Source organism: Eschrichtius robustus, chromosome 15, assembly GCF_028021215.1.
Source record: "Eschrichtius robustus isolate mEscRob2 chromosome 15, mEscRob2.pri, whole genome shotgun sequence".
NCBI lineage: Eukaryota > Metazoa > Chordata > Mammalia > Artiodactyla > Eschrichtiidae > Eschrichtius > Eschrichtius robustus.
The window spans coordinates 70,983,346-70,999,620 of record NC_090838.1 but is presented as its reverse complement, the minus strand read 5'-3'; the positions used below and the strand labels follow the sequence as shown (position 1 = coordinate 70,999,620).

The 16,275-nt window shown below is 34.1% G+C and overlaps 1 protein-coding gene across 4 annotated transcripts in view; it reads left to right on the top strand.

The window, feature by feature from the left end:
• The window catches only part of GCFC2 (GC-rich sequence DNA-binding factor 2), a 93,348-nt gene that overhangs the window by 61,138 nt on the left and 15,935 nt on the right, over window positions 1–16,275 (top strand). For 3 of the 4 annotated variants that reach the window (XM_068564929.1, XM_068564928.1, XM_068564930.1), the window contains exons 6-11: window positions 4,469–4,655; window positions 7,094–7,217; window positions 8,217–8,298; window positions 8,776–8,885; window positions 9,663–9,862; window positions 11,573–11,723. In XM_068564929.1, the coding sequence (XP_068421030.1) occupies window positions 4,469–4,655; window positions 7,094–7,217; window positions 8,217–8,298; window positions 8,776–8,885; window positions 9,663–9,862; window positions 11,573–11,723 (854 nt within the window). Of the gene's footprint in view, window positions 1–4,468; window positions 4,656–7,093; window positions 7,218–8,216; window positions 8,299–8,775; window positions 8,886–9,662; window positions 9,863–11,572; window positions 11,724–16,275 lie in introns of those variants that run through there. The other variant, XR_011076682.1, reaches the window with a different exon arrangement.

The window sequence follows — 16,275 nt, the reverse complement described above, 5'->3', positions numbered from 1 at the left end:
TTTTATGTAGGAAAGCCTGAAGACTACACTTACACACACACACACACACACACACACACACACACACACACACACACACCCTGTTAGAGCTAATAAACAGATCTAGCAAATTGCAGAATGAAATATCAACACACAAAAATCAGTTGTTTCTATGCACTAACAATGAAAAGTCCAAAACTATATATTTAGAAAACACTCATTTACAATAGAATTAAAAAGAATAAAATTTAGGAATTAACTTAGTCAAGGAGGCAAAAGATTTGTACATCAAAAATTATAAAACATTGCTGAAAGAAATTGAAGACATAAGTAAATGGAAAGACATCCCATGTTCATGGATTAGAAAACTTAATACTGTTAAAATGTCCATATTACCCAAAGCAATCTATAGATGCAATGCATTCTCTATCAAAATCCCAATGGCATTTTTTGCAGAAATAGGAAGAAATCCTGAAATTCATATGGAATCTCAAAGGACCCAAGAAAGAAAAAGCACAGGCAACAAAAGCAAAAATAGACAAGTGGGACTACATCAAACTAAAATGTTTCTGCCTAACAAAGGAAATAATCAACAGAGTGAAAAGGCAACCAACGGAATAGGAGAAAATATTTGTAAACCATATATATGATAAGTGGTTAATACCCAAAATATATAAGTAGCTCATATAACTCAACAACAGACTATCCAACTGAAAAATGGGCAAAGGACTGGAATAGACATTTCTCAAAGAAGACATACAAGTGGTGAACAAACATGAAAAGATGCTCAACATCACCAATCAGGGAATTAACAAATCATAACCACACTGAGCTATCACCTCATACCCATTAAGGTGGCCACTATGAAAAATACAGAAATTGACTAGTATTGTCAAAGATATAGAGAAAACGGAACTCTTATACACTGTTGGTGGGAATGTAAAATGGTCAGCTGCTATGGAGAACAATTTCCGAAAAAGTTAAAAATAGAATTACCATATGATCCAGCAATCCAACTTTTGGATATATAGCCAAAAGAATTCAAAAGAAAACAGTTCAAGAGATATTTGCACATTACAGCATCATTCACAATAGCTTGGAGATAGAAGCAACTTAAATGTCCATCAGCATATGAATGGGTAAAGAAAATGTGGTATTTACACACAATGGAGTATTATCAGTGGTAAAAAAAAAAGAAATCCTGTCATGCCACAACATGGATGAACCTTGAGGACTAAGAGAAATAAACCAGTTACAAAAAGATAAATACTGCATGATTCTACTTATATGAAGTATCTAAAGTAGTCATACTCTTTGGAACTGAAAGTAGAATGGTGGTTGCCAAGGGTGGGGGGAAATGGGGAGTTGTTGATCAGTGGGTATAGAATTTCAGTTCTGCAAGATGAAAAAGTTCTAAAGATCTGTTATACAACAATGTGCATATCGTTAACACTACTGTAATATACTTTAATGGTTAAGATTGTAAGTTTTGTTATATGTTTTTGACTGCAATAAAAAATAATAAGCATATTAGTAACATTTTGTTCATTGATACAGTTAGTATATCATGATTTATTTAAGTATTTCTGTGTTAGACATTGACATTTTGATTTCTAAATTTGTCTATTATAAATAATGCTACAGATGTTCATTATGAACGTTTTGTTCCTATAAGTCACTTAAACTGTTATTTTCTTTTTTTTTTATAAATTTATTTATTTATTTTTGTCTGTGTTGGGTCTTCATTGTGGTGCACGGGCTTCTCATTGTGGTGGCTTCTCGTTGCGGAGCACGGACTCTAGGTGTATAGGCTCAGTAGTTGTGGCTCACAGGCTCTAGAATGCAGGCTCAATAGTTGTGGTGCACAGGCTTAGTTGCTCTGCAGCATGTGGGATCTTCCCAGACCAGGGCTCGAACCCGTGTCCCGTGCATTGGCAGGCGATTCTTGACCACTGCACCACCAGGGAAGTCCCGAAACGGTTATATTATTTCTTAAGATAAGTTTCTGGGGAAAGTTAACTGCAGCAAAATTAGGCATATTTTTATGGTTCTTGATACAAATACATTTCTAAAGCACAGCTAACCATTCATTATCTATTGCTATTAATAGTTATCTCTTAAATAGTATTAATCTCACATTTATAAATAGTATTTTTTGTTAAAAATAAGGCAAACCCTGTAATAGTTTGTTTTGTTTTAAATATTTATATATTTTCTGTTTTACTACTTAGGATCTAGTGTGCATCTTTAGATATAGAAAGAATAAGTATGACAGTAAAAGTCTCATTAGTCCTTACAACATTTAATACAAGGAGAGAGCTTGGTTCTCCTGCCACCAAAGCAAGTATTCTTAAAGAACATTTTCGTTGCTTTTTTTTTTTTTTTTTTAATACCTGGGAATTTTTTTCTAATACCTTGGAATAGGTTCAGAATTTTCTCCCCCTGTGTCTTTTGTATAAATCAGGTTTACAGTAGCTTCATTCCTTGATCACACTGCAACTAAAATATGTTGGTCATGGTTTATTTAAATAGTTTGATGCAGAAAAGGACCTTCTGTAACATTTTATTGTGAAAGATATGAAAATTTTAGATGTACCATTTTTAGATTTCAGGTTATCTCTGTATTCTAGGAGGTTGGCAAACTACCAGCCTACTGCCCCTTTTTGTATATAAGGTTTTATTGAAACATAGCCATGCTTGTGCAATGTATTGTCTGTAGCTGCTTTTGTGCTACAGCATAAAATTGAGGAGTTACAACAGCAACCATCGAGCTTCCAAAGCCTAAAATGTTTACTATCTGGCCCTTTACCAAAAAGTTTGCCAGCCTCTGTTCTAGGTCATTGTTTTTCAGTAGTGATGTTAAGTGATGAGATTATCTTGATTAAAGATGATTTTTGTAATGTTTTCACTATCATTTACTCTCCTTCTGATACAGAGCTAGAATTATAGATAGATTGCATCTAGAATCACATATAACTCAGAACTTTTTTTTTTGAGATTGTGTTTGAGAGAGTTGTCTTGCATGAGTAATAGAACAGAAAAAAATAGCAGACCACTGATATAGATTAGCATTTCACTTTATCCAGATAAATGTTATTTTTAACTTTAGTGTACTTTATTTTTTTTATTAACGGGGTTCTTTATTTTAAAAGAAAATATATTTTATGGTTTAAAGACAGAAAAGTCAAACAGTACAAAAGCTTATACAGAGAAAAGGAAGTCATCTTCCCCAGAGGAAACCATTTCTACCAGTTTCCTATGTTTCCTTACAGAAGTAATATATATGTATGTCTGTATAAGCACATATGTACTTATATATTGCCCCATTTTTAATACAAAATTGAAGCACACTTATATACCCTGTTCCATACCTTGTTTTTCCATATATGTACTTACACATTTACTGCTGTAACCGGCAATACTACACTTAAAGCATTTAAAGCTACACTTTAATACTACACTTAAAGCATTAATAATGCTTGCTGTACATTATTATCTTGATTTATTTCTTAACTGCCTCTGTTTTTTATATAAAGCAAGGAAAGACTTTCAGAGACAAATGCAGTAGTCATTGTTCAAGGGAAACTTGAGAACAGGACATTTGGCCTAAGCAAGTGCTTGCTAATGAGTTTTCATTTTAGAGGAGGTTAGCAGAAGTTTAATTTTTTTTAATTGTTTGATTCAAGTCCAAATACTATGAATTTGTTATTTCATTTAGTTAATTCTCTAATTCTGATGTGCTCACAGTGTCAAATATTAGTGTAAAACACATTCTAGATTTTTTGTGTGTTTCTTATATGTAAGGGGTAAGTGAATTTTAAAAGATAAGCAGATGTTGAATTGTATTTGAGAGTTTTTTTATGTTACATCAGTTGATACATGTGATATTCACAAGAGCTGAAAGAAACTGGGCTTTCTGAACATCAACAGAGCAGTATAGGGGCTACAGCAACAACAGAGGGAATGAAATGCACCTCACGGAACATCAAATTCTAATGACAAAACAGAAACCATTATGAGTCACAAAACAGATAAATTATATCAAATCATAACATGCTCAAACGGTTTTAATACCAGCTCAGATACCCATATTGCAAGGAAGACCACAGACTGATTTAACAGTAACTCCACATGGACTCCTGTGTTTCAAATATAAAACCACTGATTATTGCAGGAACTCACCTTGTTTATAAAATCTGATCAATCCACACTTACTAACTTCTCCTCTAAGACTAACTTATGATTAGCTCCAGCACCTAAAAATCTTTGTGTCCTTTCCTACCTTTCCCTTTGAAACCTCTTTTATCCTGGTGTTTTCCTTTGCTCTACAAGTCTTATAAACCCAGGTTCATATGATTGTCAGTTTACTTGGTGGTCTTTATAAGGTAGATTTGAAAAAATTTTTCATTAGACCGCTACTTACTATAATAGAAATAAAACTTTGTAATATAAAGCAATTTTTATTTATTTTTATTTTATATTTATTTAGATTAACATTACTACAGGATACTCACCGCTCACACCTGAGGGAATATGAAAAATACATACAAGATGTCAAGAGCTCAAAGAGTACCATCCAGAACCTAGAGAATTCATCAAATCAAGTTCTAAATTTTAAATTCTATAAAAGCATGAAAGTTTATGTGGATAATTTAATTGACTGTCTTAATAAAAAGGTACATATCTATAAATATGTAATCATTTCCTTTTTATGGAGAAATTCCCTTACAATGTGTTTTTTTTAAAAGTCTAAATCCCATAAGTAAATATTTCATCTAGGACTCTTGCTACACATTTTTGACATACTGGAGTATTAAGTGTTCCCTCAATGTTGGACAGTTAGACGTTTTTTGTAATCATTTTGCAACTTATAAATAGCAGTATACATTTTTAAAATTCCATCTGTTTAAGAAAAGTTCCTAGAAAGTAAATTATTAAGTGAAAGGGTCTAAATATTTTTAAGGCTTACGAAACATTGCTAAATTATCCTCCAGAAAGATTGTATCTAGTTTACTACATTAAAAAATGGTTTTTGTTTTTACATATTTATTTTGATCTCAAACAAACCCTTTGTTTTGTTAACACATGTAGTTTTTCTTCTTTTGAATAATTGTGTCCTTTGCCCTGCTATCTTCTTGGTTTATACGGAGGTTTTTTGTGGGGTTTTTTTCCTTTTTTCTTTTTCCAGTATATGGTGAACAGTTCTTTATTGCTTAAAAATTTTAGTGCTTTATCCTATTTGATGTAGGTAAACAGTCCAATTTGCTTTGTCTTTTGATTTTGTTTGCAATGGTTTTTTCACATTAGATATTTCTTTTGTTTTAAATTTTTTTTATTGAAGTGTAGTTGATTTACAACGTGTTAGTTTCTGGTATACAGCAAAGTGATTCGGTTATGTATATGTATGTTCATTTTCATATTTTTTTCCATTATGGTTTATTACAGGATATTGAATATAGTTCCCCGTGATGTACAGTAGGACCTGGTTGTTTATTTTATATATAGTAGTTTGTATCCACTAATCCCAAACTCCTAATTTATCCCTCCCCCACCCCCTTTCTCCTTTGGTAACCATAAATTTGTTTTCTGTGTCTGTGACACAGAAATATGTTTTCTATGTCTGTTTCTGTTTTGTAAATAAGTTCATTTGTATCATATTTTAGATTCTGCATATAAGTGATATCATATGGTATTTGTCTATCTCTTTCTGACTTATTTCACTTAGTATGATAATCTCTAGGTCCATCCATGTTGCTGCAAATGGCATTATTTCATTCTTTTTTATGGCTGAGTAGTATTCCATTGCGTGTGTGTGTGTGTGTGTGTGTGTGTGTGTGTGTGTGTGCATGCGTGTGTACACCACATTTCCTTATCCATTCATCTGTCAGTGGACATTTAGGTTGTTTCCATGTCTTGGCTATTGTAAATAATGCTGCTGTGAACATTGGTGTGCATGTATCTTTTCGAATTAAGAGTTTTCTCCAGATACATGCCCAGGAGTGGGATTGCAAGATCATGTGGCAACTCTATTTTTAGTTTTTTAAGGAACCCCCATACTGTTTTCCATAATGGCTGCACCAGTTTACATTCCCACCAACAGTGTAGCAGGGTTCCCTTTTCTCCACACCCTCTCCAGCATTTGTTATATGTAGACTTTTTGATGTTGGCCATTGTGACCAGTGTGAGGTGATACCTCATTGTAGTTTTGATTTGCATTTCTCTAGTAATTAGCAATGTCATCAGATGTTTTGAAATTTTTGTGTTAATCAGATTTATGAATCATTCTTTTCCATTATAATTTCTGTTTTTGTTTTATACATACTAAGTCCTTACACTGGGGTCTTAAGTTGTCCTTTTTTTAAAGTAGACTAATCATTTTAAAAATATACTCTACTTTCTGCATTACTTTTAATTTACTTTTAAAATATTATAAATAATTGTATTTTCTGCCCTATTGTTTTAAGTTGACTACCTTTAATATCACTTGGTAGTTACTTTTCTGAAATATCTATTACAAGGTAATTTTCTTCATTCATCCTTGAAGAATTACACTGTCAAAGGCTTGAATCCATAGCATTAGCTATGGAACATCGTTGGAGTTGGGGGGATTGTTGCCCAAGAAATATAAAAATGCCAATTTCAACTAATCACTCAATTCTTCTTGACAGCTTTCTTACTTGTCTGGTTAGGTCTCTTCCGTTCTCTATTTTTTTCAAATTTTACCAGTTTCCTCAAGTGTTCCCTACAGTCTGCCCCTGCTCAGCCTGTGAAAAATAGCTGCAGTCATCATTTCCTCCTTCTCTTTTAGCTCAAAAAAGAATCCTTCTTCTTATCTATCCACTCTTACCATGTTCCTGACTCCAGCCCATTAGGTTTTATTATTTATGATATTTATAGCTGTTTTAATACACTAAGTTGATTTTCTAGTTTTATTAGTATTAAAAGTATTGGAAGCTAGGTCTGTTCCTCACAATGTTCTTTTAATTGAGATGAGATGGTATAAAAAATGTTTCTGTATATGAGAATTGAGCATGTAATGTGCTTATATATAAATATTATTTTTTATAATTCATTAATGATGACCCACAAAATGTTACTTATATATGTATTTCAGATTATCAACATCCAAGAAATAGAATCAGCCATGCATGCACTCCTTGTAAAACAAGCCATGATCTTTATGAAACGCAGGCAAGATGAATTAAAACATGAATCAGCGTATTTACAACAGTTATCACGTTAGTGTTTTTCATGTTCAACGTGATTTTTTATTCATTAAGCTAAATTATCAGCTAAAAGATAAAAATATTTTTATTTCTGTATAAAAAATGTTTTTTGAGTATTTTCCCACTAACCTTTCACTTAGCCCCTTCCAAAAATCCCAAACCATTTAAGCTAGGGCTTCAAAATGTCTTAAATGCAGTCTAAAACTAAAAAATGAAAATTATAACTTCTAATCACTTAGTATTTGAAACAAAATATTTATAGGACCATTTAATGACTGTTTGGAGATGACTTGACATAAATATATAGACTGTGTCAGAAATACAACTTTATAAATTTTCCATAGCCCGTCCACAGATTGTTTGTGGAGGTTAAAGAAATTCTGGTGGGTTCAGCATAGAATCATCTGTAAGATCTCATTATATTAATAAAAGATTTGGATGCTTCCCTTCAGTTCTCACACTGGTTTTGTATTTTCAGAGATGTCTTCCATTGATTAAGGTGCTGTCAGGGTATAGTGAAAGAAATGGGACCATAGCATCAAGTAGATGATAAAAGCAAAATGAGAATGACTCAAATACATGACATTCAGTTGGTCATAAATTACAGTACATGCTAAAATAGGAAATAATATGAATGACATATTGGTAATGCAGATGTTTCTAGCATTTGACTATAGGGACAGAAAAAAAACTGGTGAAAACTGCTGAAAAAGAATACGAGGGAAAGAAACTTTATATTAAATTTTGTTACTGTTCTCAAGTGCTGAACTATATTCACCATACAAGGTACATTTTCTTAGACTAGCAAACTCAATGACTGTTAATATTGTGATAGGGAGTTAACATTGCAATTTCATTGCATGATGAAATATGCAATTTAAGCATATTCTATGTGTGTGTCTTTATATATACAGATATGTATATATACCTAAGATATAACTTGTTTTCAAAGTGTTTCACTGTATTTCTTTTGAGAATTTGCAGTATGAAATCAATTTTATTCATTAACAGGCAAAGCTGAGATGTCAACAAATAGAAGCTTGGCTATAGATGAAAAAACTCAGTGGATTTTAGAAGAGATTGAATCTCGAAGGTAACTATATAAAGACTTAAAGCATCATTGAGCAAGTATTTTTTGCTACTTAAATACAATTAACCATATAGTATAAATAACCATAACCTAGCATATTAATTTGTGAGAATGATGTAAAACCAAAATTTATGGTTTAAAGATGCACTGGTATATTTGGATCAGTCAGAAGGAATGGGTAAAATGACATTTGTCAGGCTGGGAATGGGTCATACTTAGAAGCCGGTCCTAATTACATTGTTACCTGCTCTTCCAAATCTGGGTAGGCTATGGGAATGTCTTACAGGAAAAAAGAGGGAGAACCAATTCAGATTAATGAAGCTAAAATGTCAAAAATATTAACATAAAATTGCATGCAAATGTGATGGTTTATTTCTGGGTATTTTAAGTAAGTGATGACTTTACTTTTTGTTTTAAAGCATTTCTTTTCAACAGGAGCTATTTGTTTTTTATTTGTTTTTGGTTTATTGCAAAATATAGGGCACGAAGAAGACAAGCAAGGGTTCTTTCTGGGAATTGTACTCATCAGGAAGGAACATCTAGTGATGATGAACTATCTTCAGACATGATTGACTTCCAAAAAAGCCAAGGTCAGTTATCAAGTTTCTAATGTGTCTTGAAGTATTGAAATAATGGAAAATGCTTTACTGTGATTGCCCTTAATTATTTAAGCTATGTAAAATAGTTGGTAAAATTCAGGAAAAAAGGAATACATTTTTTTTTTGCATATATGACTTGTCCTTACCTCTGAAAAAATGGATAAAATGGAGGAGCATGATGAGTATTCCTGAGTTTTCTCCGTCAACCTTTTTCATCTCCTGTTATAAAGGAACCATGAACATTTTTGGCTTCATTTCCCTACTGCATACTTTCTATATTATAATTTTTAATTTAAAATAATTGAATTTAGTAAAGCCCAGTTTTAGCATTATAAGGTAAAATATGTATAGTTGAGTGTGGGCTTTACAGTCAACCAGATGAGTTCAAAGAGGGGATCTAGTCTGTGTGATCATTGGCAGATTCCTTGACTTCACTATATCTGATATTGTTGTTTGTTTGCTTGTTCTTTGTCTGTAAATAGGTAGGCTAGAAGCACCTACCTTATAGGGAACATAGTTATGATGATGAAATGAGATAATGTATTTATAATGTTTTGGCATATAGCAGGGGCTCAATAAACGGCACTTTACTAGTGTCAATTATTACTAAAGTGTTTTTTTAATAAAACCTAATTTATATGTTAACGTCAAAGGATAATTTTCAGCTCAGTTGATTACATAAGTTATATATAACTATGTTTATAGGAAGCAAACTTCAAGATCATAAACTTAAAATGCATATTATACAGAGACTCATTTTCTTCACAGGTGACATTTTACAGGATCATAAGAAGATTTTTGAAGATGTACACGATGATTTTTGTAATATCCAGAATATTTTATTGAAATTTCAACAATGGCGAGAAAAGTTTCCTGATTCTTATTATGAAGCTTTCATTAGTTTATGCATTCCGAAGCTTTTAAATCCCCTAATACGATTTCAGTTGATTGATTGGAATCCTCTTAAGGTACATAAGCTTAACATGTGAAAAAAATAATCCTGATCACATTTAGTTACTTAAATCCTCTAGTTATCAGGTTAACTATAAAGTACCTTACCTTTAACGTTGGAATTGATAATTTGTGCTTTGGAGTAATAACTCGTCTTTTCTTGGTTCTCACTCTGTTTTTCAGGCTGAGTGACACTTAACATCAGTAAAAGAAACACTTTTTCTTTTAAATCTTCTTCTATGATAAGTTTAAGATCACTCAAAAAAGTAAAGGTAGTATTAGACCTTAAGAATTTTACTGTCTGTTTGAGTGAAATTAAAATAGGTACCAAGAGTTCTGAAGTTGGAGATGACATAATGGGAATACTTGGCTAGGAAAGCTACAATGAAGATGAGGAATTTAAATGAGGATTTGAAGGATATATAGAATTTAAACAGGAAGACAGAGGAAGGAAAGGGTATTTCATAAAGGTACATAGGGAGAAATATTAGTTTAGTAGAGACTGCATAGATCCTAAATTAAGAGATATGAACTTGTTTTGATAGGTAATGGGAGGCGTGACATGATGAAGGTAATGTTTTAGGAAGCCCTGAGCAACAGGCTAACTTGGAGGCTAGGGAGAAAGAGTTGAAGGTATATACTGAAAGGCTATTGCTGTAGCCCAAGTGCAGGGTGAAGAATTCCTCACGTAGGGTGATAGTGACAAAGGGAAGGGAAAGAAAGTGTTGATTACAAGGGAAGAGAAAGAAAGTGTTGATTACAAGTGGCGTTATGAAGTAAGAATCAGTAAAATACTGAGAATAACCCTAACACAACACATCAAAAAGATGACCCCAAGGTTTGGAGTCTGAGTTATTAGTACAATGGTAGTTCCATTCATAAAAATGGTGACTTTTCAGAGAGGAAAACGTTTTTGATGGAAGTCTTACTTTATAGACAATGAAATGATGATGGGACATCCATGTGGATATGCCTGTTAAGCAAACAGAAATGAGAAAATGAAACTCTAGGAAGAAAGGAGAGCTGAAAATAAAGATTTAACAAAGTAAAGGATGGATCCCTGTCGTTTATCTTCCTCTGCTCTAGTCATGCATGCCTTTAGGCTCTGTGTTAGGGCCATGCAGTGTTCATAGTTTAGGAGCCAAGCTTATCCCTAAGAAAGTGGTAGGTAGTTGGTCGGAAAGCAGCCTAGTTGTTAACCACTCCAGCTGAACTGAGTACTCTGTTACATCTAGCAAAGATCTGTTCATTCAGTTATTCAGCAAATAATAATTGGCCATCTGCTGTTTGTTTAATAATAAGCTAAACCACATGCAAAGTATACATTTGTGCCAATGAGACTTGAGAGAGCCAGAAGTGAATTTTGCGTGAGGTAAGTGTATTTTTATAAACAAAGTCCATGGCTATTTTAACTGCTGTTGTTATAAACGTATATTTTGCTCCTAACAGTATCTGCCATGTAGTAGGCTCTGAACACATAGTGGACATTTCTGGATATGAATGAATGCATGAAACGCAGTGTTCTGTCCTACTGCCTAGACATCATGTCTTAGTCATGTCATCCTGCCTACCCTTGGTGGTCTAGTACTGTATATATTGGGTTAAAATATGGAATTATTCTCCTTTGATCCTTAGAAAAGCTCTGGTAATTACTGAAAAAGTTAACTATTTAAAAATAAACTAATGTTTAAGAATTTATTTATAACTTGGATAATTTTATTTTTAAGTTTGATTCCATAGGTCTAAAACAGATGCCATGGTTCACATCTATAGAGGAATTTATAGATAGCAGTATGGAAGATTCAAAGAAGGAAGATAGTTCTGATAAGAAAATCTTGTCTACTGTCATCAGCAAAACAATTATTCCTCGACTTACAGGTACTGTTTTGTAATCTTGGTAAAATTAAATTGTTCTTTGGCAAAGTATAAGATCATTAATTTCTGTTACAGTCACAAATTTTTTTAGACGTTTTTGAACACAAGAACTGTAATATGCAGTAAAAATCAACAGATGTTATAATTTAAGCTGATTAAAAATGCTTGTTTGTGCAAGTGATTGGCTATCAAACTCCTGATACTTTTGGATCTTTAGTATTTGTGACATTAGTGTTACTTTTATTTTTATTTTTTAAAATTTATTTATTTTATTTTTGGCTGCGTTGGGTCTTCATTGCTGCGCACAGGCTTTTCTCTAGTTGGCGGCGAGCGGGCTCTAGAGTGCAGGCTCAGTAGTTGTGGCGCACGGGCTTAGTTGCTCTGCGGCATGTGGAATCTTCCTGGACCAGGGCTCAAACCCGTGTCCCCTGCATTGGCAGGTGGATTCTTAACCACTGCACCACCAGGGAAGCCCTAGCATTACTTTCATTAGTTACTTTTTTATAAGTCATTTATTAGGGGCACACTTTCATCTCTACTACATGTATTCCTTTCTTTCCCTTAACTTCTCCCCTTATGTTTCTTTTTTTTTTTTTAATTTTTATTGGAGTATGGTTGATTTACATTGTTCTGTTAGTTTCAGATGTACAGCAAAGTGAATCAGTTATACATATCCACTCTCTTTTTGGATTCTTTTCCCATATAGGCCATTACAGAGTATTGAGTAGAGTTCCCTGTGCTATACAGCAGGTTCTTATTAGTTATCAATTTTATATATAGTAGTATGTACATGTCAATCCCAATCTCTTGATTTACCCCTCCCCCCCATCCCCTGGTAACTATAAGTTTGTTTTCCATATCCATGACTCTACTTCTATTTTGTAAATAAATTCATTTGTACCCTTATTTTTAGATTCCACGTATAAGCGATAACGTGATATTTGTCTTTGTCTGACTTACTTCACCCAGTATGACAATCTCTAGGTCCATCCATGTTGCTGCAAATGACATTATTTGTTCTTTTTTATGGCTGAGTAATATTCCATTGTATATATGTACCACATCTTCTTTATACAGTCCTCTGTTGATGGACATTTAGGTTGCTTCCATGTCCTGGCTATTGTAAACAGTGCTGCAGTGAACATTGGGGTGCATGTATCATTTTGAATTATGGTTTTCTCCAGGTATATGCCCAGGAGTGAGATTGCTGGGTCATATGGTAGTTCTATTTTTAGTTTTTTAAGGAACTTCCCATACTGTTCTCCATAGTGGCTGTACCAATTCACATCCCCATCAACAGTGTAGGAGGGTTCCCTTTTCTCCACATCCCCTCCAGCACTTACTGTTTGTGGACTTTTTGATGATTGCCATTCTGACCGGTGTGAGGTTATACCTCATTGTAGTTTTTATTTGCATTTCTCTAATAATTAGTGATGTTGAGTAGCTTTTCATGTGCTTTTTGGCCATCTGTATGTCTTCTTCAGAGAAATGCCTATGCAGATCTTCCGCCCATTCTTTGATTGGGTTATTTGTTTTTTTGATATTGAGCTGCATGAGCTGTTTGTATATTTTGAGATTAATCCCTTGTAGGTTCCTTCATTTGCAAATATTTTCTCCCATTCTGAGGCTTGTCTCTTTGTTTTGTTTATGGTTTCCTTTGCTGTACAAAAGATTTCAAGTTTAGGGTATTCCCTGGCAGTCCAGTGGTTAGGACTCCATGTTCTCACTTCTGAGGTCCTGGGTTTGATCCCTGGTTGGGGAACTAAAATTCCACAAGCCATGTGGCGTGGCAAAAGATTTTAAGTTTAATTAGATCCCATTTGTTTATTTTGTTTTTATTTTCACTGGGAGGTGGATCAAAAAAGATCTTGTTGCAATTTATGTTAGAGAGTGTTCTGCCTATGTTTTCCTCTAAGAGTTTTATAGTGGCTGGCCTTACATTTAGGTCTTTAATCCATTTTGAGTTTATTTTTGTGTATGGTGTGTTTCTTCTTTCTTTAAAAAACATTACTACATTTCCCTCACATCTGCCACTAGCACTCAGAAGCCCTTGGGCATTGATGCTTGTGCTTCAGTCTGAAGACTTGTTTTATCTAAAATTGTACTTGATAAGGATCTGTTCCACCATGTCACTGAGAATGGATTCTGACAGCAAAGTCTGCAGAAGTCTTAAAAGATGAAGCAACTTACTTTATATTGCTTCTCAGCCAACTTGACTATACTTTAAAGATTTTTCTTCATATAACTTGCAGTGCAATCATGGGGTATCTTAGAAAGATAGTACTTTTAACTATTTACTTTTAGCTATTAAGCACTATTAATGATAGCATAGAATATGCTGAGTACATCTACTTGACAACTCAAACTCCACATGCAAAATTATACTTGTCATCTTTGCTGCAGACCTGCTCCTCTTATATTCCTTGTCTAGAAAATGGTACCTCCATCTACCCACATATTCAAACTAGAACTTTCAAGTCATCCACTCCTCCCTTTTTCTTACCTCCTTATATAAGCAATTGCCAAGTCTGTTTTTTTTTTCCTTTTTCTAACCCATTTTCTATACAAAAACCATGGTGATCTATCTAAAATATGTCTGATTCTGTCATACCTCACGTAAAACACTTTAATTATTCTTAACTGTCTTTAGGATGAAGTCTAAACTCTTTAACATGCTTTCCAGGCCTTTCAGGATTTTGTCTCTGTTTAGTAGTGCTTTAGCCCCATCTCCTGCCAAGCTCGGTTCCTTCTTCCCCTCATTTCCACCTCTACTGGACTTCAGCTATATTCTCCTTGGCCTTTATATCTTCTACCCTCCATCCACTTGACAAATCCCCTAACTCTACCTCTTTCATCTAGCTAACTTCTCCTCATCTTTCAGAACTCAGTATGGACATCACTTCTAGGAACTGGATTAGGCATACCTTTCAGGGTTCCTGTAGCACTCTGAACTCATACTTAGGGTGGCATCTACACATTTAATTATAATTGCTTACCTAAACTTTTGTATTTGCCATTAGACAGAATTGTTCAGAGGCAGTTACCTAGTCTTACTTATTGCTTTGTTTCCTGTCGTTAATGCTAGGCACATAGTAGGCTCTCAGTATTAGTTGACCAAATATTTCTAAGGTTATTACAAGCCTAACCTTCTAGACGCCTGAGAAATCACTGTTTTATATTTGACTTGGGGTGTTTCTTTTTAACCTATTTAAATTTAAAAAAGTTATTTAACGTGTATTTTACAAGGGTCAAGCACAGTTGTTACTTCAGTGTATACAGCAATGAACAAAATAATAATCCCTGCTCTCATGGAGCTTACATTCCATGAAGAAGACAAATGATAAACAAGATAAATAAATAAAATCTAGAGTATGTTGGTTAAAATGGCCAAGGAGAAAAATAAAGTAAGGGAAAGAGATACAAATTATGAAAGAGTAGTGCAATTTAAAATAGGTTGGCCAGGGAAAGCTTTCCTGGGAAGGTCACAAATGAGCAGATTCCAAAAGGAAGTAAAGAAGTGGCCCATATGAATATCTGAGGTAACAGCATCCAAGGCAGCAGAAACAGCAAGTACAAAGGCCCTGAGGCAGGAGCTAGCCTGATTTGCTTGAAAAACAGCACATAAGCCAGGGTAACTTTAGTAGAATGAGCAAGGGGGAGACTAAGAAGTGGTGAGCAGGATGAAGTGTCTGTGTCATATGGGGCCTTATAATCATTTGTAAGGACTTCTACTTAAGTGAAAGAGAAGCAGTTGGAGAGTTTAGAGCAGAGAAGTGACAAGATCTGCCTTAACATTTTAACAGAATTACTCTGGTTATTGTGTTGAGGATGAACTGTAGGCAGACCAGTTAGGAAGCTTTTGCAGTAATCCAAGCAACAGATGATAGTAGCTTAGGCTTGAGTGTTAAAAGTGGAGGTGGCTGGAAAGTGGTTGAATTCTGTGTAAAGTATAAATATAAATAGGAAAGAGAAGGTAAGTGACCTGAGTCCTGAGGTACTCCAGCATTTAGAAAGTCAACAAGATGACATGCAAACAGTAAAGGAGACCAGAGAGGTAGGTGGGAAATGGGAGTAGTATCCTGGAAGCCAAGTAAAGAAAAGTGTTGCAATTGTTGCTGATAAATCAGATGGGGAGTAGAATCAACCATTAGATTTTACAAATGTGAAGGTTATTTGTGACTTGGTAAGAGTAGTTTAGGAGAATAGTTGGAGGTAAGGCCTAACTGAAGTGAATTCAGGAGTTTGAGGAGAGAAATTGGAGATAGGAAGTTTTTTGAGTAATTTTGTTATAAAATGAAGGAAAGAAAGAAGGCAGCACTGGAGGGGAAAGTAGGGTCAAGAGAGGGATTATTTTTAATACAAGAGAAATAATTGTAGAGTGATAGAAAAGATCCAGTAGAAGTGAGAGGGCAGAATTCCAGGAACAGGATCTTCAAGAAAGCCAAAGGGGTTAGGGTCTTTTGTACAAATAAAGGGTTGGCCTTGACAAGGAGTGTAGTGCTTTGTCCATAGGAATGGGAGACAAGTTAGAGTTTATGAGCACAGGTGCTGGTAG